Source organism: Lactuca saligna, chromosome 1 (genome assembly GCF_052625555.1).
Source record: "Lactuca saligna cultivar CGN05327 chromosome 1, ASM5262555v1, whole genome shotgun sequence".
Taxonomy (NCBI): domain Eukaryota; kingdom Viridiplantae; phylum Streptophyta; class Magnoliopsida; order Asterales; family Asteraceae; genus Lactuca; species Lactuca saligna.
In genome coordinates this window covers 101,536,022-101,559,007 of record NC_136417.1, presented here as the reverse complement: position 1 = coordinate 101,559,007, position 22,986 = coordinate 101,536,022, and the positions used below count along the sequence as shown (strand labels likewise).

The following is a 22,986-nucleotide window of genomic DNA, read 5'->3' as shown; positions in this document are numbered from 1 at the left end:
ATATCATGGATCAGCCAAACTTGAACATGAGGCAGCGCAGGTGGATGGACGTAGTCAAGGACTTCGATTGTGAGATTCTTTACCATCCCGGTAAGGCGAATGTAGTGGCAGACACTTTGAGCCGCAATTCAGCAGGGTCTTCCCCCCCTACGGTATGTATGAGGATATTAGTGGATTCTCCGCTGGTGGGTTTGATTAGAGATGCCCAAGTCGAGGGCATCCACCCGGAAAATTGGAAGTTGGAAAGGATCAAAGGCGAGGACACCCAGTTCGTGAAGGATAGTCGAGGACTATTAACCCGATTTGGTCGGGTTTCGGTCCCGATGACGGGTGGGGTTAGGCAGACGGTTATGGAAGAGGCTCATAAGTCTCATTTCTCTATTCACCCGGGGGCCACCAAGATGTATCGAGATTTGAGGTTGAGTTATTGATGGCCGTGCATGAAGCGGGAAATAGCTTGGTACGTTGAGAGGTGCTTGACCTATTGTAACGACCCAATTTTCACATCCAAAAATTTCGTTTTTAAAACATTACTTTAGAAAACGTTAATAATTAAAAACATTGTTTGATCAACCACATCACAACGTATACCATGTCTAAAAGCCAAATCATACAACCAATCAAAATATCAGAGTATAAATCCCAGAGAAATCTAATAGATGCGGAAACCAATGTGTGTGCATGATGTGCCGCTACTGCGCCAGCTCCTTCCCCTTCGATGAAGAGGTACCTGAAACCAAAACTGTAAACTGTAAGCACAAAGCTTAGTGAGTTCCCCCATTGTACCACATACCATATAATCACATAACATACATAAATTGTCAGGCATATCTGGGTGCCCGACCTACCCCTTCGGTCCTCTCGACCGGATACTGCCTAGCATATCTGGGTGCTGGCCTCCCCTTCGGTCCTCTCGACCGGATACTGCCTAGCATATCTGTGTGCTGGCTCCCCTTCGGTCCTCTCGACCGGATACTGGGGACTATTTCACCCCTACTACTACCACATAACACATATATCACATAGTCTATCTAGCATGACTGGGCATGACCGCCCCTTCGGCCCTATCGATCGGTGTTAAGGGGGACTATCTCCCCCTACGGTCACTAACACATAAACATAACACAGGTAGTAGCAACCCTAGATGAATATCACAAAGACAATCATCTAATCACACATCTCCTACTGGTGGGTCGGCATTGTGGCCTTAGACCCACCGCTACTGGAAGGTAACTCACCTCGTAGTAGCTGCTGATCTGTGTGGGAATAGTCTGTCTGTTGCTGCTGCTGCTCCGGAAATCCTCTGGCTGTAATTCCCACCAAACACTTAGTCAAATACTGCTAACTGTCCTTTGGGTAAAATGACCATTTTACCCCTGATCATACCCTATGTAACATCCCGGAATCGCAAGGGTAGAGTTGAAGGGCTAAAAGTGTAAGTTTCAGAGGGTGACTCGGCGAGTCCATGGATAGACTCGGCGAGTCAGGTCGCGACTATGGTCGCGTATCAAGTGGCCTACTCGGCGAGTCCAAAGATGGACTCGGCGAGTAGGTGATGTATGGAGAAAACCCTAATTTTCGGGGTTGAGCCCTATATAAAGAGCATTATGCCCCTCCACAGCCTCCCTTATTCCCCCTTGAGTCCCAGAAACCCTAAATTCGTGGAGAGTCCCATTGTTGAGCAAATTAGAGCTTGGAGAGGTGTTGGTTGAAGAAATCTTGAAGGAGAAGTGGCTTGGATCAAAGGGCTTTGCTTGGATTCGAGTTTCATTGCTGTTGAGGCATCCTGTGGAGGTAATACTGTCGTTCTTGGGCTGTGTTTTCCTAGTTTCTCATTTTGGGGTTGTGTGGGGAGCTTGGTTGTGTGGCATCTTGATGTTTGGGGTATGGATCTGAGGTTGCTACCTCAGATCTGGAGTGGAGAAGATCTTAAGAGCATTAAATCCCATGTTCTTGTGTTGTTAATGGAGCTATCATGTCCCAAACCTTGGTCCTAAGGTGAATAAGGCCTAGATCTCTTTAGATTCACGTAAAGTTTGCCACTTTACGTGATGGATGGATTGTAGGAGGTTGGATCTATGTTTTGGATCAATTGCATGGCCTGAGATGCTTCTGTATGGATTCAGACCGGTGGTACTCGACGAGTCACATGGGTGGACTCGACGAGTTGCTTGAAGATGGCCTGGAACTCGACGAGTTGGAAGAACAACTCGGCGAGTAGGTTGAAGATAGCCTTAGACTCGGCGAGTCTTGTCGAAGAGTCCCAATATTTCCTGGTTGAGTCGAGAATCGGTGACTCAAGGGATGACTCGGTGAGTTGGGTGCGAGTGGACTCAGAGTTGTTGGACTCGACGAGTCTTGGGGCGACTCGGCGAGTTGGGTCGATGATTGAGGGAAGTTCTGAGCATAAGGACTCAGCGAGTCATCGGGTTGACTCGGCGAGTAGGGTCAGTCAGGGGTTGACTTTGACTTGTCCAAGGTTGACCAGTTGTCTTCCAGGGGTATTTTGGTAATTAAGGGTATTTATTGAGTTGTATGTTTTGATGTTCAGTGGAGGAGTTCGTGTCAGAGTTCGGAGCAGCGGGATCTTATCCTTTCAGCCGGCAGTTTCGAGGTGAGTTATCCTCACTGTATCAACAGGGTCTAAGGCACCAAGGTCGGCCCTTTATTGGATTGAGATTCGGATGTGGTTATTATGTTATTGTTTGATGTGTCTGCATCCTGGTAGTTAGGATGGTACATGCTAGGAGACCTTGTTAAGGTCAGTTTCCCGATATATATAAAGTGATGCTATGCTAGTGACCAGTTAGGTCGGTAACCTGGTTAGGGTAATGATATGCTATGTGATCTTCTTGCTCGGTTTGTTGACTATGATTGTTATATGATTGTATGTTATGTGCACATGGTTGTTTGGACTGGAGATGGGTTGAGACGGGTCCTGCTTTGTACTGTAGGCCAAGATACCCAGGGCGGATCGGTTATTCCGAAGGCCCAACGAGCGGTCCGGATAGGCTGTAGGCCCCACAAGGGCGGACCAGACGTGCCGAGGCTCGAAGAGTGGACCAGCCCGACTGAAGGCCCGATGCGGGCGGACCAGTCACACTGTAGACTCAGAGAGTGGACCAGGTGGGTTGAAGGCCCGATACGGGCGGACCAACCCCACTGTAGACTCGAAGGACATGACTAGGCCTGGAGGATGCATCTGGTGAACTGAAGGCCCGATACGGCGGACCAGTCACACAGTAGACCCGATATGCATGGTTGTTCTATGTTCTGTTATGTTATGTATGTTTTATATGTTATGGGCCGGAAGGCAATATGTTTTGGACCGGAAGGTCGCAGCCTGGAAGGGCGTATACCTGGTTAGTATTTTGGGGGTATCTCACTAAGCTTTCGGGCTTACAGTTGTGGTTTAATGTTTTTCAGGTTCTTCAAGAGACCGTGGCAAGGCGAAGGCGCGATCGTACCGCTCCTCATGATTTTGTAGCAATGTGATTCTAGGAATACTCTAAATGATTTGTATTGAAAACCTTTTTGTAAACAATTTAATGAAAATCGGGTTGTTTTGAAAAATTTAAATTGGTTGTATTTTTCGGATGTTACACCCTAAGTCAAAGTCAGAGTCAACTTTCAGTTGACCCGACTCATCGAGTTGGCTCGCCAACTCACCGAGTTCCTATCCAATCGATTGACCTGGATTCTGTTTCTACTCGTCGAGTTAGGCATTGAATCGACGAGTTATCCTTCCAAACTGATGTTCAAGTCCTTCATCCTACTCGCCGAGTTGTATGAGCAACTCGCCGAGTTCATCTTCATCCGAAGAACAATTTATACTGTGACTCGCCGAGTTGTATGAACAACTCGCCGAGTCTGTTCTTGGTTCTAAGAAGATTGCCTTGAACTCGCCGAATCTGGGCATCGACTTTCCGAGTTCCCTTATGGGTGAGTTTTGGCTTCCAACTCACCGAGTCCACCCTGGACTCACTACACAACTCGGCACAACGAAAAAGAGGACAACTCGGAGACTCGCGACTTGACTCGACGAGTTAGATGAGCGACTCACCAAGTCTGCTTCATGCAAGAGCCATAAACGCGATTTTGCTCGAATCCAGTCCATGCCATTCATAGATCTGGGTTCCTAGAGCATGAATAACATGTAAAGTTTCCAACTTTACGTGCAAATATCCATCCATGAGGGTTTTAGGGTTCAAAATGCACCAAAAGAGTAGATCTAAGGTTTTCATGCAACATAGGTCCATAAAGGCAGTAGATCTGAGCTCCTGGAGCTCAACCATGCCTAGATCTAGAGGTTACTCAGCTTATTACGAACCCCCAAACATACACAAGCTTGGAAATGGTTCAAGAAAGACTTTAATGGAGCTATAAGGGACTATAAGCATGAAGACAAAGGGAAAATTGAGTCATACCTTAGTGAACACACTGAGATAGCTCAAAGATGCTTGACCTACTCTTCTTCTTCTTGATCTACTCTTTTTCCCACTCCAAAACTTCAAGAGAGCACACCAAATGCTTCAAACTCACAAAGAAACAACTCTTGAACAAGGTATAGAGCTCTGAGGGTGAATGGGGCGAGATTGGGACGGAATGAGAGTTTAAATAGGGTGCAAACCCCTGAAACTTAGGGTTTCATCCAACAGCGGTGACTCGCCGAGTCCAGGATACAGACTCACCGAGTCGCCAACTTAAAACGTGTCCCGGGTCCCGGCTCTACTCGGCGAGTCGGACCTATGACTCACCGAGTCCAAGGCTAAAAATGGAAAATACTCAAATAAGATTTGCATACCAGGAACCAGGTGCTACACCTATAGGATGGTCAAGGCCGAGCATCAGAGGCCGCATGGGAAGTTGCAGCCCCTAGAGATTCCCACATGGAAATGGGAACAGATCATGATGGACTTTATTACCAAATTGCCAAAGACGGCAAGGGGGTTTGATGCTATATGGGTCATCGTGGATCGATTAACCAAGAGCGCCCATTTTTTGGCTATTCGAGAGGGCTCATCGACCGAGAAACTGGCCAAATTGTACGTTCGGGAGATCGTGTCGCGCCATGGGGTTCCTGTCTACATTGTCTCTGATTGGGATGTTAGGTTTACCTCCCGCTTCTGGCAAAAGTTTCACGAGGAGCTGGGCACGCGGTTGCACTTCAGCACAACATTCCACCCGCAGACCGACGGCCAGAGCGAGCGGACTATTCAGACCCTCAAGGACATGTTGAGGGCATGTGTCATTGATTTCGGCGGGAGCTGGGACTCCCACCTACCGCTTGCGGAGTTCGCCTACAACAACAACCATCACTCTAGTCTGGGCGCCCCGCCATTTGAGTTGTACGGGCGGAGATGTCGCACCCCGGTCTGTTGGGGCGAAGTTGGACACATGGTGATGGGTAGTACGGAGGTGGTTTTGCAGACTACCGAAATGATCCAGCAAGTTAGACAGCGCTTGCAGACCGCTCAGAGTCGACAAAAGAGTTATGCCAACAAACGCCGATCCAAGTTGGAATTTCAGGTGGGGGATATGGTACTCCTGAAGGTCTCACCCAGGAAGGGCGTGATCCGCTTCAGGAAGAGGGGAAAATTGGGTCCTTGATATATCGGGCCGTTCAAGATCATGGCCAGGGTTGGCAAGGTGGCTTACAGGTTAGAGCTGCCGGAGGAGCTTAGTCGGATACACAACACTTTCAACGTTTCGCAGCTGTGAAAGCGCGTCATGGATAAGGAGGTGGTGGTGTCGTTGGATGATATTCAGGTCGATGAGCGCCTGAACTATGTGGAGAGGCCCGTGGCCGTACTGGAGAAAAAGGTGAAGATACTAAGGAACAAGGAAATACCTTTGGTGAAGGTACAATGGGAGCATCGGAAGGGATCCGAATGGACGTGGGAGGCAGAGGCAGAAATGCAAGAACATTATCCGGGACTATTCACTGCAGCAGACTTCGAGGACGAAGTCTAGTTCAAGTGGGGGAGAATTGTAACGTCCCGATTCTAGGTATAAATTTAATTAAAGAATAATTGGTCTTATGTCCTACTCGGCGAGTTGGTTGCCCTACTCGCCAAGTAGCAGTGGGAATGGAACGCGTGTTTAGTGACCTACTCGGCGAGTCCACCAAGGGACTTGGCGAGTAGCAGCTAGCAGATGAAACCCTAAATTCTGGGGGTTTTACACCCTATTTAAAGGATCATTGGCCTCCACCAGCCTCCCCTTATGCTTCTTGTCCCTCTCAAACCCTAAAACGTGTGTGTGTCTGTGTGTTCTTTGGTGTCCAAGCTTGAAGGAGTAACCTTAGGAGGAAGCATTTGAAGAAGCAAGGAAAAAGCAAGGCCAGGAACTCGGGAAAGCTAAGGGATTTCATCAGACATCACTCTCGGGAAGGTAATAGGCAATTCCTTAAGCTCTTTTCACTTTGAACATGCCTTGGATGGGTGTTATGATGGACTCTCCATGTTTAAGCTAAGATCTGAAGTTGTATCTTTAGATCTGGACTTCCCTTGACCTCTAGATCCATAAAGTTCTTAGATTGTGCAAGGTTGAAACTCTCCTAAGGTGTAAAACTCCATTAAAGAGCTTAGATTGATCATGTCAGGCCTTTAGAGCCTTGCATGTACGTAAAGATTGCAACTTTACGTGATAAACGTGCATTAGGAGCTTGGATCTATAATTTGGGGCCTTGCCATGGCTTAAAGAGCATCTGCATGGACTCGGCTAGTTGATTAAGGGACTCGGCGAGTCCGTTGAAGATGGCCATGAACTCGGCGAGTTGGATGAACAACTCGGCGAGTTCATTGAAGATTGCCTTGAACTCGGCGAGTGTTAGAAAACTCGGCGAGTATGCTAGGGTTTCTTCCAAAATATTGGCCGCATATGAACTCGACGAGTTAAAAGGAGACCTCAGCGAGCAAATCAAGGATTTCACGACTTCTCGAACTCAGGAAGAACTCGGCGAGTCGAGTCAACATAGACTGTTGACTCTGACTGCGGACTTTAACTTAGACCAAGGGTTGACCAATTGAATTCTGTGGATTTCTGGGATTGGGAGATTTATGAAAAAAAAGGTTGTGTGGTACTTTTAGGTGGTGGAGTTCGTGTTGGACCCGGGAGTTGAGCTTTCTTATTTCCGACGACAGTTGCGAGGTGAGTTATCCTCACTGTACTAAGGGGTCTAAGGCACCAAGGCTGGCCCATTAGATATGATATCCTAGTAGTTGTATTATGTTGAGTCAGAGTTAGTTATGCATGCTAGTTTGATACTCTTGAGGGTAGGACTGTAGGACTACCTGTGATACTGATTGATTTCCTGTATGTGCATTATCTGTTACATGTGACATGTTATGTGAGATGGGTTGAGATTGTACTGCTCCATGCGGTAGCCAACAAACCCTAGAGTATTCCATATATGAGCTGAGAGCCCGGTAGGCATTCCAGACTCATACTGAGGACTTGGGGGCATTCCAGATACGAGTTGAGGGCCCGGTAGGCATTCCAAACTCGTAGTGAGGGCTCGGTGGCAAACCAGATGTGAGCTGAGGGCCCGATAGGCATTCCAGACTCACACTGTGGGCCCAGGGGTATTCCAGTCTGTAAAGCTGTGGACTCATTATGTGATGTTCTGTTCAGTTTGTTATGTTATGTTAAGGTGTGACAGGGTTATGTGGACTGTATGTGTATCGGTATTTTGGGGGTAACTCACTAAGCTCTCGGGCTTACAGTTTCAGTTTATTGTTTCAGGTACCTCAGGGGATCGCGACAAGGCGAAGGCATGATCGTACAGCTTCTCCTATTGCGTTATGTGTATGGGAAAACTCTGATATAAATGTATTTTGAAAACAAAGTTGCAATGTTTTGATGAATTCGACGTGTTTTTGAAAATTTAAATTTTCGCTTAACTTTTGAGTGTTACATAAACACATACAATCATATAACATGCTAACACATAAATAAATATACTCTACTGTATCCCTGTTTTAAGAAACATACTCTGCTAATAATTAGATACGGAACGTCCGTACTCAGCTAGTTCCAGCTAGGGCTTTAGCAGTGCAAGGTCAGTCTCCTTATTGTGTGAATGGGTCTAAGGCCACAATGTCAGCCCATGTAGTCTATGAGTAGGAAGACTTAAGGGTTAGCCCTAGACATTGTATGCTAGTTTATTATTCCAAACCAAGGTCTGATGTCGGGCGGGTGCCCGAGGAATGTTTGCATGTTAGATTATACTTGTTGTCTGTGTGATACTTGTAAGTGCCTGGTAAAGAGGTGAGTGTGGTCGAGGTCCCGTATCTCATCACTAGTTGAGTACGGACGATGTTCCGTATCTCATTATTAGTAGAGTATGTTTCTTAGGACAAGGATACAATAGAGTATATTTCTTTATGTGTTAGCACGTTATATGATTGTATGTGTTTAGCGAGTGGGGCCCGGAGACAGGTGGGGCCTAAGAGAGACAGATATGTATACCGAGCGGGGCCTGATGCCGGAGTACTAAATTAATGGTTTGACAATTATGGTTTTAGTATTAAATTAAAAACGAAATTTTTGATCATGATTTTTGGGATGTTACATAGTTAAAACAAGTTAGTTGCTTTCTTATGTACAAAAAACAAGAAGTTGCTAATATGTGAGCACAGATAAGAGGTAGTTACCCTCCTAAGTCATTTTCCCTTTGAGTTACCGGTTAAAACAGGTATTAGTCGGTAATATTGGTGTAATTTAAACAGTTAAAAAAGTTAGTTTCTTTATTATGTACAAAAAAGAAGAGGTTGCTAATATATGAACACGGATAAGAGGTAGTTACCCGAGTTCCCCCTATTGACTTTGATTGTCCGTTCACTTCTCGATCTGAAGAAGATGGTTGTACCATTTTGACAAGATCAAGACCCCACATGTATTAGTTAATTAAAATCAGCCCTTGTTGAGAAATTTAATCAAATTAGGTCCCTTATGATTATTCATTACAAAAATGGTCCCTATATTGTTTTGAAAGATCAAAATTGTTCATTTCGGATATAATTTGTCACAAAATAGTCCTTGTTCTAGTTAAATTACAAAACAACTTTTCTTTTTTTAAATGTAAAGTATTTCAAAACAAGCCCCTTTGGTTTAAAATATTACAAAAATGATCCTAATGTTCATTCTAGCTCGAAAAGGTGTCAAGTTGCGGTTTCTCACGTAAAGCTTCACCAAAACGAACCTAGATTGAGATCATGCATGGAATATGAGTTTCTATGACATTTCTTTTACAGTTTTAATATTATGAGGAAAATACATGCGTGTTTATTAAAGTTTTGATGATTTTTCATATTTTTTAGAAAAAATAATATCATACTTTATTATTGGTCAAAATTTTATGAAATACCAACAATCTAAATTGTGTAAATCATATAAGTTGTAGTAGAATTCTATATACGATATAATTACACCTTGTTGTGATATATTACTTAATATTAATAAAAATCACATGCTTTTAAGTAGATTGCTATAAAGATATAATTATACTTGATGAATCAAAAATTGAAAACATTGTTGTATATACACATGAAAAGATATTATTCATATAATCAAATACGCTATTTATGTACAAAAGAAATGTACATTACCTTAAACGGTTGATAAACGAATATTGAACAAGTACATAATAATTAATTGAAAATTTACCAAAAATCAATTATTATTATTATTATTATTATTATTATTATTATACTCTAGATCATCACATAGAAATGGGAAGGAACCCTCCGAACACCCCAACGATCTAGTCATGGATTGCAGTTCCAGATTTGATACACCAATGCGAAATAGTCGGGATTTGAAAAAAATTAACTTTTAAACCGAACTAAATATGAAAACATTTGAGCACAGCCGAAGGATTTCTGATGCTGTCACGGTCCCAATCACCCACAAAAGTTGCATCGTCCGCGTAGAATAAATGGGAGAGAATTTGACCATTACGGGGCACTTTGATTCCGCGGATTAATGATTTCTGGCAAGCATTCTTGATTGCAATGTTTAATCCTTCCATTGCGAGGGTGAAAAGAAATAATGAGAGTGGATCTCCCTACCGAACACCCTTGGAATTAGAAAATTCATTGGTAGGTGCTCTTAGCACTAGTATGGAAACCCTAGAGGTAGATAGATAATCCCTTCTCCATCTTCTCCATCTGAACCTAAAATTCATCTGTTCATAATAGACTCGAGAAAATCAAAAGCTTTCTCGAAGTCCACTTTAAGTACGAATACCTTCGATTTTCATTGTTTTACCTAAGAGAATACTTCATTCATAATTAGCGGGTCATCCAAAATATTTCTTTCCTTTGATATAAACATATTGCACCTGACTTACCACATCCCTCGTAACCATTTTTTTGTTTGGCAGCAAGCAATTTCATGATGATTTTGTTCAGGCTCGCAATGAGGCTAATGGAATGGTAGTCCCTAAGAGTAAGTGGATCAGTAACTTTGGGGATTAAGGTCAGGTGCAAGGGAACCGTTTCTTTCAAAGTACTTAACAAAGTAAACGATATCATTCCTCATAATTTCCCATTTAGCTTTGAAGATCTTGAAGGTGAAGCCGACCCGGTGGCTTCTCGTTACCACAACACCATATCGCCGATTTTATCTCGTCAATAGTGAATGGAGCATCTAAAAACTTTGACTGATTCGCGGAGAGTCGTTTGAAATCCGAGCTAATAAATTTCGGTCTATCAGGCCATTTTTCAAGAAACTTATCATAGAATAACCGATGTTAATTACTATGTTTTAATATTGAAATTGGTATTTGGTTCCGTGTATGAAAAGAATACATACATTGAATTAATACAAGACTAATGGAGCACATTAATTATGTTTTCTGTTGATATGATAGTTAGTTTCATTAAGTCAATGTAGTATTTTTATGAAACTACAATAACTTTGCAAGATTCAATAACAACTACTATCTGAAGCACTAATGAAGATGAGAAGTGTTTTCACGCATCCTCCGGGCTCAAGGTAAATTTCACCAAATCAAAAATGTTTGGTGTTGGCACAACATCAAGAGAAACAAACAGGTGGGCAAGCATACTTGGTTGTGAAGTAGGGCAATTTCCTTTCCAATACTTAGGAGTTCCAGTAGGCGCTAATATGAATCTGATTAAAAACTGGAAACCTATCACCGATTGATTCAAGTCAAAACTCTCAATATGGAAGGCGAAAACTTTATCTTTTGGGGGCAGGTTGACTCTAGTCAAAGCGGTATTAGGTAATCTTCCAACCTATTACCTATCTCTTTTTAAGGCCCCAGTGGGGGTGATAGAATTGCTAGAAAAAACTAGAAGACACTTTCTGTGGGGTGGGTGTGAGACCAGATCTAAAATTCACTGGGTATCGTGGGATAGAGTCACCACTCCTATTGAAAAAGGTGGTCTTGGGGTGGGGTCGCTTCGCAGTCTAAATGTTGCACTTTTGGTCAAGTGGTGGTGGAGACTAAGGAGGGACAAGTCTGCTCTATGGTGTCAAGTCATCAGGGGGATACACAATCTTAAGAAAAGGGCAGCGGACCAACTTTCAAGAAAGACCATTAGCGGAGTGTGGAATAACATAGCTGGGGTCTCGACTGAGATTCACAAAGTAGGACTGGAATTTAACGACATTTTCAAAAAGGAGGTTGGGAGTGGACAAGATACATTATTTTGGCTAGATACCTGGTGGGGAAACGGGACCTTAAAATCAAGGTTTCCGGAGTTGTTCAATATTGAAGGCAGGAAAAGGTGTCTAGTCAATGAACGCATATCAGGTGATGGATTCACATGGAATTGGAACTCGGATCCTATGGCACCAGATCTGAATCGAAACCTAATACATCTGGAAGAATCTTTGGGGCAGTGTCGTATATCAAACAGATTGGACACTTGGAGTTGCAAAATTGGTACGAATGGGCTGTACACGGTGGAGGATCTCCGGAAAAAAATTGACGAATTTACCCCCACCTTACCAGGACCTAGAGTTGAATGGTTGAAAGAAGTCCCACTCAAAGTGTTGTGTTTCGTTTGGCGGGCCAAATGGGGCAGAATCCCATCAGCACAGGCATTGGAAGTTAGAGGTGTTCAAATACCGTCAATAATTTGTGGGTATTGTCTAAATGGTGTTGAATCTGCAGACCATATTTTCATTCAGTGTGAGTTTGCAGTTATTGTGCGCAATTGGATAATGAATTGGTGTGGTATCAATCTGGGAGGTATCGACAACTTAGACACACTCTTACACTTTGTAGCCAACTGGAGCCAGTGCTCGAAGAGGCGGAGAATACTTACGCTGATATGTTATGGCATGATCTGGAGTATATGGAAAGCCCGGAATGAGAGGATTTTCAACCAGGTGAAAAGGAGTCCGACTCAGGTTATGGATGACATACAAGCATTGGTTCTCTATTGGTTAAAATATAGGGGATCAATGAGGAATATCCGGTGGTGTGATTGGATCGTGTCTCCGTTTGCTCAATTATAATGCGGTGTATTTCTATGTTTCCTTTTCTTTTTCTCGCATGTAATCTTTTTGTTGTACTTTTTCTTGCTGGGCTCATCTAGTCTCTTGCTAGGTGTGACCCTTTTATAAAATCGTTAGCCGTTTCCAAAAAAAAAAAAAAGAGAGATTTGGTCCAATTGATGATACTCACTATGTCTCTAATACCGATAGTACAATTACATTTGAGCACAGCCGAAGGATTTCTGATATATATTTTGTAACATATTAAAGTCATTAGTAACATAGTAAAAAAATGGATATCCACTTTATTAGTAAGAAATAATGCTTATCATTTCTAAACTTTATACTTGTTTTCATAAAAGCCTTTGTAATACAATATTATGACAAAAATACTCTCGCCTTACACATGTTGCTCTTAAAAACAGGAAGAAAATATTTGGAATAAACACAATAAAACTCCTCGCCCTTTATTTATTAAAAAACTTGAACCCACACAATTGTCATTTCTGTTAAAAAAAAATTAAAAAAAAAAAATTTAAAAATTTAAAAAAAAAAAAAAAAAAACTTGAACTTACTTTGTAATGGGGAAAAACGAATAATTTCAAATAAATTTAATTAATTTCTAAAAACGTGTTGTACTTGTTAAAGCAATGAAACTACTAAAGTTAAAAGTAATACAACTTTCAACAATGATAAAAAAAAAGATTTTTGTTGATTCAATGTTGTTAAGAAATTCTTAATGAAACCCCAAAGTGTGATGATAATTAAAAATATGTCACAATAATCTTTTTTCATTGACTGTTTTGATCCAACGAATTGTGATGAATTTTACCTGCTTTTTAAATAATTTGTATATTTTTATTTGCAACCAACCTTTTATATATGCCAAAAAAAAAACGTGCTTTAATGATGGGAAATGCTAATGCTCCATAAATCCCCTATCCTAATAAATAAGTAGAATAACGCCCACGTGTCATTCTCCTAGCCCTCTAAAAGTCAGTTTTCCCGCTTCTTTTTTTCAAGTGTAATTACATAAATGTCATTCAATTCAATTGGGGACACTAAATCCGGAAAAAACTAATATCTACAAATGCAATCAAATAATTAAAAAGAATAAAAGATCTGCAAATAATATGAAAATATCGGTTATTCAAGTTTCAAATTTCAAATACCCCATTTAATATGGAAGTTTGTTTATTATGATTGGAAATTAAATAATTTTCAGTGATTTCCAGTGAATAAATCTCAAAAAATCTGCACCAAATTATGAAATACCGAAATATATACAAGTACATACCATCTATACGCTTCTTTTGTTTTCAGTATTCTACTTCAGAGAATTCTATGCAAACGGTATTGATCTTCAGTTCTTCTTCACTGTTTTTAACGTAATTTATTCAATCATTTAACTTGCTAACTTAATTATTTGATTGCATCCTGTCGGTACCAAGGTTACTTCTTAATCATCGTCTGCCATCTTAATCCTGCAACGCTTCCATAAAGACATATCGGGTTAGTCTTTTCAAAATAATTTGTAGTATTTATTTAACATTATGTTAAGATCATTTTATTATTGTTAGAATAAAGAACCAGAAATCAAGATTACCAAAGTTTATATGCTCTTCGTGATATGGTTTCGTAGTACTTGTCATGTTTTCAGAATATGACCGATCTTCTTCTTCATCTTTTCCTTATTCTTCTTCCTCATCTTCTTCTTCTATCTGTTTAGTTAAAAACACCATTTACCAATACACGATTTAGCAATGTCAGATTTATTATTACAATTATACACCATTTAATGTTAACATCGTTTTATTATTCTTAGAATAAAGAACCAGAAATCAAGATTACCAAAGTTTTTATGCTCTTCGTGATCTGGTTTTTCAGTATTTGTCATTTTTTTAGCATAATTGGTGTAACGGTGATTTCATAAATCATACTTTTCTGTTGTAACGATTTTTTTAAAACTCTTTTAATATAATGTTTAAATGCAAAACTTAAACTTTCTGTTAAAATTGTATTTAATGTAATCAACATTACAACAATTATGATAAAAAATGCAAAAAATAAATTGTGATTATTTCTTTAGACGTTGATTTATAAATCAATTAAGCATCTAGACATTGCACTTTCATTATGAAAACAAATTTACCCCATAAAGGTATTTTGAAGTTAAAGTTAGAAAAAAGTGGTTGCGTTTTGATTTGGATATGAATTTGGAATTTAATTATTACTTTTAAAGAACAATTACAAATTTTTATTTTGCATGGCTGTATTTTCACATTGTGTGCTAGAAGGTTCAAACATTTGTTACTGAGGATTTTTTTAATGGTTTGTCTGTGCTACATTCATAAAATATTCTGTATTTATGAATTGGATTTTTTTGTTATGGCATTATATTTTTCGTTCATCAGACATAAAGTTTATCTATGTAGTATGGTATATGTTTGTATTTCCTACCATTTGTTTTTGTTTTTTCATAAACTATAAACAAAAGGGCATATTTGTCCTCTTTGCTCATGTTCAGAAATAATATCAGTTTTATTGCATTTTTTTTATCATAATTGTTGTAATTGGTGATTACATTTAATACAAATTTAACATAAAGTTTAAGTTTTTCATTTTTTTAATCAAAGTAATATTTATGGCAATATACTTTTGCCATTATTTCTTTTAAATAGAAAAGGACAATTCTATCCTTTTCTACTAATCTTGCACCCTCTCAAATTACAATGATACGATTTTTTGTTTGACTTTGATTACAAACTGGACTTTGTTTTATGTGATAAATCTTTTATTTTGATTATAAATATAAAAGTAAAATTATAATATTAATATTAATCTAAACTATATTTACGATTTAACTTTATTTCATATTAATCTTGACATTGAAGTTTGCAATTACCAAGTTATCTTGTGAAAAAAGCTGCCATGATTTCTTTTAAATTGAAAAAGAACAATGCTACCCTTTTTATTAATCTTGCACCTTCTCAAATTACAATCATTTCAAGTGAAAAAAAAATGAAAATACAACTTTGTACTATAGAAAACTAGAAATATGATGCTATAATACGCAAATAAATGAAAGTAAGTTGCTATTTCTAACATTTACTAAGTTTATCCAGACATCAGTTAATGGGTAAAAAGAGACTTACATTGATGATTAGAACTAGGCAATTGAGTTTCTATGCTTTGTCAATACTCTGTATCAAAAACAAAAGAAAACAGGATGAACAAATTGAAGCACGAATGAATTGGGGGACAAATAGTTGAAGTGAAAATTGGGAATTACCTTAAAAAAATCGAACCAGAATGTCACTTATTCGTGAAATTATAGCACTATGTATAACAAAACTCCTCAATTTTTGTAGTCGAGAAGCCAGGTGTAACATGGGCCCACTGCAAACCGGTTGTGCATATAAGATCATGTCTCCTGCTTGATTCCATAATATTTTTAAACAATTGTAAACAGCCTCTATGTCATAGTATGTATTGGTAGCAAATTAAGCTCACTCTTTCTTTCTGCATATATACTAATGCCAATAAAATAATCAAAGCACTCGGCTTGTATCCAAATGTGTAAAATACCCTTCACAGTAACATATAGGAAGAAAAAACCAAAACGAAATACATCTTGAATCTTGGCTTACCTTGCCAATGGAGGCTCCATACCCCAAATAATCATAACTACAATATAAGCATTAACACAAAATGTTCTTATATAATTAATCATTGGAATTTTTGTAAATTGACTACCCTGTGTAATTATGGAGCAAATCTAAAGTGCCTAATTAACTTGTGGTCCATTAATCTTATTTAGCTTTATTTTTTTTAATGTCTACATTATTATTTTTTTTTGCAACATATGTTTATATTCCCAAAACCAACAAGATAAAATATAGATTATATTTGGATATTAAGTTTCTTAGTCAATTTTTCATATTTGAAGGAGATTCAGCAAGTCTTCATCAAATATGGAAGGTAAATTAGTAAAATCAAATTCTTATTTATTTGAAATGTATCAAAACAATACCTTGAACCAAATCGCCTAATATTTAGAAATATCGAATCCCAAAATTTCAAGTTATAGTTGCTGAAAAAATTAAATTAAAAGTACCGAATAATTTCTTTCATACTCGCTCTTAGCAATATTTTGTCTTTCTACTTTATGTGTCTATCATCATCGAAGAGATAATTCCTACAGATTCAACATGTAACTCACTACATGTAAATTTTTATAAAGATATTAAAATAATGAACAAAGAGGTTCAGTTCCCGGAGTAATTTGTTGAATCTTACCGCCATTAGACCCAAATCACTTTCAATCTCAAAAGTTTCGTCATGATTTGTAATCAATTGTGCAAAAGGTGCTTAATGAATGTATTTCAAATATAAATCTTTGATTTCTCTGCTTCTGATGTTTGATCGACCGATGCGGAGATTGGGTTTGCTTTGAAAAATAGAGAAGGAACAAGGGTTGGCGGTGGTGCCCGAGAAGTAAATTGGCGGGTTATGGTGATAGGGTTAGGGCAACATATTGGGTTGTATGATTAATATACGTGTTTGTGTGTTACAGTGTAGGCAGCAGGTGTGTGTTTGGTGGGTGGAGGGATTAATGTATGTATAGACTTAAACTTATTATTATTTTATTTTATATATTTAACTTTTAGTACCATTTATAAATGAATTAATATTTGGTATAAAATATTGATTTTGTAACTATCATAAATATTTTAAATGAATTATAGGAGTTTCCAATAGTCTCTAATCCTATTATGAAATTATTAATAATTTTATTTTTAACTTTACTTTATTATTTTTCATTATTTATTAGAGAAGAACATTGATGTCATGAATGCTAAACAGTGATGAAAAAAAATAAAAAATCATACTTGAAATTAAAATTGTTAAGTTTAGATATGGATGACACACTAACAAATAAAACATCTTATGTTGTGTATAAAGAAGTTTTTAGAAATTTGTAAAAACTTTGTTAAATTTTATTATTCATATCAATTTTTGTGTATATTTTATTTAAATTTTGATTCAATTCTATAAAAATCATATTTTTTTAATATATCTATAAATACAAATTGCCGATCGGATATTCAAACCACTATGTTTTCATAATTTTGACGAATCATCATATCATAGTGAAACTACTGATAAAACTTATATATTTATTACTTATTAACATTTTTATTATCATGGCTTAATTATTAAGTATCACTTTAAATAAAATTATTTTTTATTTTCTAATCCGTGGTGTCCACGGGTTATAACCTAGTTTTGATTAATATAAAAGATGGAAAAATATGATGTAAATAATATAAGAAGTATTTTTGCCATTGTACATATGACAAGAATTTTGAGCGGTGTTCAAGAATGTCCGAAACAGAAAAATCGAACCCAAAACCTGATGAACTGTACTAATATTTAGGTTAATCAAACCAGCTGTTATTTTGAATTTTTTCGACGTGGTTAACTACACAAATTAAAATATTTATTTTTCGGTTCCCCAGTTCACATTTTTTTTTTATCATAGATGTTTAACCAAAAAAACCGAATTTTAATTTTTATAATTTAAAATATTGTTTAGGTCCGAAGTTTAATTGTCAATATTAAATTTATTATTATAACTTATCAATTTCAATTAACCATTGTCATATTTATTAACAATTAATTAAAACACAATTGAGGCGAATACACAATAGGCTAAATATAATTAAAATTAGTTTGTTACTCTTATTGTTTTATATACTATCCTATTAAATTTTATATTTACAAAAGATCATACTATCATTATTTTGAAAATTAGTTTTAAAGTTCATTAATTTTGAAATACATTTTAAACATTAGTAAACACTTAATTGGTTAACCAAACAACCAAACCGGAAACACCGGTTAACTTGTATTTTCGGTTTAGGTTTAGGTTTAAGAAATTAGTTAACTCTAGTATCAATTAACCATCCGGTTAACTTGTATTTTCGGTTTAGGTTTAGGTATAAGAAATTAGTAAACTCTAGTATCAATTAACCATCCGAAACACGATTTAATTTGATTTCATGAACACCCCTACTTTTCTGTCTTTTCATTCGTTGCTCAAGAAATAATTGGAATAAAACAATAAATCTTCTCTCTTTATTATTCACAAGCTTAAAAACACGATTTTTCTAATTTTCCCTCCTTTAAAAATGAATAATTTAAAGCATTGACTGTTATAAAGAACACAGAAATTATCAACAATAATTAAAACAATTACTTTGTTGATTCAATGTGCTTTGAAAAAATTATGAACGAGATCCTACAGTGTCATGTTTCACCACATTTTTTTGTCATCGATTGTTTTGATCTATAACTATTATGACGATTTTTTTTTCCCATCGATTGTTTCGATCTATATATTTACCATACGAGTTGAAATATAAGATAGGAATTCAAATTTTCTCAAACTTATCCATAGACGCCTTCATAAAATTGCACCATATATTATAACAACTTTATTAATTTGGTACAAAAAGCAACCATCTTAGACAGTGTTAAGTCTCCAACATTCATACTCTTCCACCATGCATGCCACCACCTTTTTTTCTACTTCAAGCTTCATGGCACAATATAGCCTAAAACAAAAATAAATAAAAAAAACAAGTCAATAAATGAACATGTTAATTAAAGGTATCTTGAAAACTGTTGGTGGAGAATCTTACTTCCACACTGGGATCCATGGGCGAGTGGTTTTCCACAAGCTTCAGCAATGAATGCAGCCTTCTCCATGCTGATAACACTCTCAACTTCAACTGTGATATGGTTGCAAACGCATGACAAATCTACGTTCTTCACAACACCACAACAACCACCAGATGGTTGAATCTTTGGGCCAGATTTTTGTACATATCTAGCACATTGCTCCATGAGCCCTTGCACATCACCTTGGCATTGAGCTGCGACAGAGTTATTGTTACCGAAGATTGTAGCTAATGAACAAACGACAATAGCAAAATACACAAAATGGGAAGTGGATGTTGCCATTGGAGGGTGGTATTATGAGAGGAATGAAATGGTTTATGCTTGTAAGAGTTATTAATGGTGTTTTGTGAGGTTGAGAAATGGTGCATTTATAAGGGTTTGAGAGGGTAAAATGGTAAAAAACATGTTGGGGTTCTTGTGTTACATGTGAGAGCATTTAACCGTTTATAAATTACACCGTCGTTTTGCATGTTGGGATTCTTGTCTAAACACGACCACCTAACACCGTTGATGTTAAGCATCACGTTTATGTATTTCCATGCCACTATCCACCTACTTCACCCTATTCAGAGATTGTAATATTTATGTTTTTTTGTTTTTGGTATCTTAATTGTAAAGAATAGACAAATCAGACAATTTGTTGATGTTCATTGGTGTATACAAGAAATAGAATGTTTGATTTATTTTGCTTATGAGTTATTAATCGGGGTATATTCGTTGTGATTGAAATATGTCTTAAATCAATACATTTTCTGTGTTTTTGAAAACAAACTAAAGCAGAGAAAGTGCTCTTGCTGTTTAAATGTGATTCAACATCAAAATAAAAGAGTTAGTTCTGTTAAAAGTTCAAGGAGAAAATTTAGTTTTAAAATTTACAAAGTTGGTAAACTCCTAATCTTTATATATAGATTAAAGCTATATAAGTTCTGCATTTGTTAAAAGTATACAGACTTAAGGGGATCGAGTTGTTAAAGTTTTATAAGAAATATTGATTTTACTAAATTTTTCGATTGTTAAAAATAAATAACAGAAAAATTAAGAAAAAATTGGTTAGATTGTATAAGAGTGACGTTTGTGAGTAAATTTAGTCAAGAAATATATTATGATTAAAATATCTTAATCACTTAAAGTTTTATGTATTTTATATAAATTAAACAATGAATGTATTTTAAATGAATCAGATAAAATAACATAATATAACTACTATTTAAATATTCAACTCTATTTAAATTTTTTTTAAATGTATCAAACTGTTTAGCATGTTTAGTAAATTAGGTCTGAAAGATTTGAGTAATCTTGGGTTGTAAACATAAGTACAAAGAACGCTTAAACACTACAATACAAAAAAAAAAAAAAAAAAAAAAAAAAAAAAAAAAAAAAAAAAAAACTATTAACTATTACCTATAAAAAATACTCACAAACTACACAATACAAAGTAAAAAAATTATTAACTACTACCTATAAACAACATTAAGGTTTCTTACTTTTGAAAGTGGGCTTTTACTTTAATATATTATCACTTTTTTATGTTTTAAAAGATGTCTTTATCATATCTTATTTGGATTTCGAAATTTATTAATATAAATTTTGATGTATTTATTTGAATTATTATTAACCAAATATTGTTATTTTTTTTATTAAAGTTATGTTTAATCTATAAAATCATTTGATATAGCTACGATTTACATTTTTATATTTTATATTATTCTATAAATTTTATATTTTTTTTATTTACATACAATCTATAACATATTTGTTTAATTATTACAAATGAATTATAACATGTCAAATATTTCATTCTTTTTACTCTAATTTTATTTACTGTATTTCACATATTAAAAAAAAAAATAGATAAAATGAACAGGTGAAAAAATGAATTTAGATTTACGAATGACCATTTGCTACATTTTCACCAAATAAAAGATTATGTAGACATTCATTTTTATATTAAGTTATATTTGAATTTAAATTAATTAATTAAATATTAAGTATATATATAATATATATTAAAAGCATATTGGTTTTGGGAAGGGTCAATTCATAGTAAAAGTTGGATGCATGACTAAACCTGTAAAATTCTTTATAGACGCAGGTGTCATTAAAGTAATTTGAAGTTTCACCTTTGGTACTTTTAGTTTCACTAATGTTTTAAAATTGAAACCTTTAGCCGACTTTTATTGCATAAAATCATTTATATATAAATAGCAAGTTCTTTTATACAAAGTTTTAAAAACTCATTCAAACGGATCAGACTGGATAACTGGGACCGAGAAAAGTTCAACAACAACTAATTTTATGTCAACTTTTCGAGCGGATCGAATCGGATGTTTTATTCAAAAAAACAGGTCGAAACAGTACGATAGAATCGACAAAAAAAAAAAAAAAACCATTTATTGACTTCGAAAGTTAGATTTCACTTAACCGTTAAAAAATAACATATTTCCAAAAACAAATTAAACAACTCAAATGATTAGGTTAGCCGGAATGTACTACTCAAAGACCGATGCATACTACAACAAAATGTAGGAAAATTATTTCTTTTATATATGTATTTACTAGGTTATAACCCGTGGAAACCACGGGTAAAAAAGAAAAATAATATTGATAATTAAAAATGGTAATACAAAATCAAAATTTTATAAAATTGTATCATTATTTTTACACAAACATACAAGTTTAAATTGCATAGTTTTTTTTTTTAATGAAGACGATACCCACAATTAATGGTGTAGCAAAACAAAACAAAATAAACCTGAATAATGAAGCAATTAACACTTGAATTAGAAAATATAAATGGTGCATTATAAAATAACTTGTTGGGTCTTATAATTTGTTAAACATAAAATGTACATTACATTTAGAGATATACTCAACAAATACAAATACTTGAGAAAACAATCATTTCCATATGCATCAAGCAAATCTTATGACAAAGTTATTATAGATGTTTACCCTTCATACACATTTTTGTTAAAGAATTAGTATATTTCTACAAATAAGAAAGATGTAATAAATATTTACAATTTATAATATTTACTCACAAGATAAAGTACAATGTTATACAGGTAACATAATGGAAGTACATCACAAATATGGGCAAAAAACAAAGTAAAAGTACAGTGCTAATATTCATATATAAACATATAATACCAATGGCCAAGTAGTTTTCAAAATAAGAGAAACAATCCAAACGTTTCAAGATGTTACTAAGATAAACAATCAAAAATATGTAGCTACAACAATCAACATAATTATGTTCAAATTACATTTGTTTAAATCGGTTCCCATGCAAATAAACTACTTAGAGACATAACAGACCAGGAAAACATACTTATTGGATAATTAACAGCAAAAGTGTGAGCTTTTTAGAAGATAACCATGAGAGATAAGTAAAAGTTGTAGTTGTCAATTATATTATCTAAATAGAACATTTAGGTTATTGAATGAATCAAAGCAGAATCAAATTTCACAAACATCTAGCTCCAATAAAGAAGAAATACTTTTCACGAATAATACAAAACAGAAAGAGTAAAGTTAACAAAACCGGAATGATTCCATATCTAGGTTATAACCCGTGTGTTACACGGTTGACAAAGTAAAACGACATTAAAACTTTAAAAAAAAACATAACCATTCATAGATTTACAAACATTTGTTATTATACAAAATTAAGTGTTTTGTCCAAAACGGTATATTTGTTAATTTAAAATGATATTAGTAACTTTTTAACAGAAGTTTTGTGTCTTTTTTTTGTTACATTAAATG

General features: G+C 35.9%; 1 protein-coding gene across 1 annotated transcript; it reads right to left on the bottom strand.

Annotated features, from left to right (window-relative positions):
* Positions 1-18,916: 18,916 nt before the first annotated feature.
* On the bottom strand, positions 18,917-19,577 carry LOC145000386 (uncharacterized). The gene is made up of 2 exons (XM_078959608.1): positions 19,182-19,577; positions 18,917-19,094 (listed from the first exon to the last, which is right to left on the bottom strand). The coding sequence occupies exons 1-2, from the start codon at positions 19,501-19,503 to the stop codon at positions 19,078-19,080; spliced, it is 339 nt and encodes a 112-aa protein (XP_078815734.1). The 5' UTR covers positions 19,504-19,577; the 3' UTR covers positions 18,917-19,077.
* Positions 19,578-22,986: the final 3,409 nt, after the last annotated feature.

What these genes read in the sequence shown, in the direction of transcription:
- LOC145000386 (XM_078959608.1), bottom strand. Translation starts at nt 19,503, where the DNA reads ATGGCAACATCCACTTCCCATTTTGTGTATTTTGCTATTGTCGTTTGT.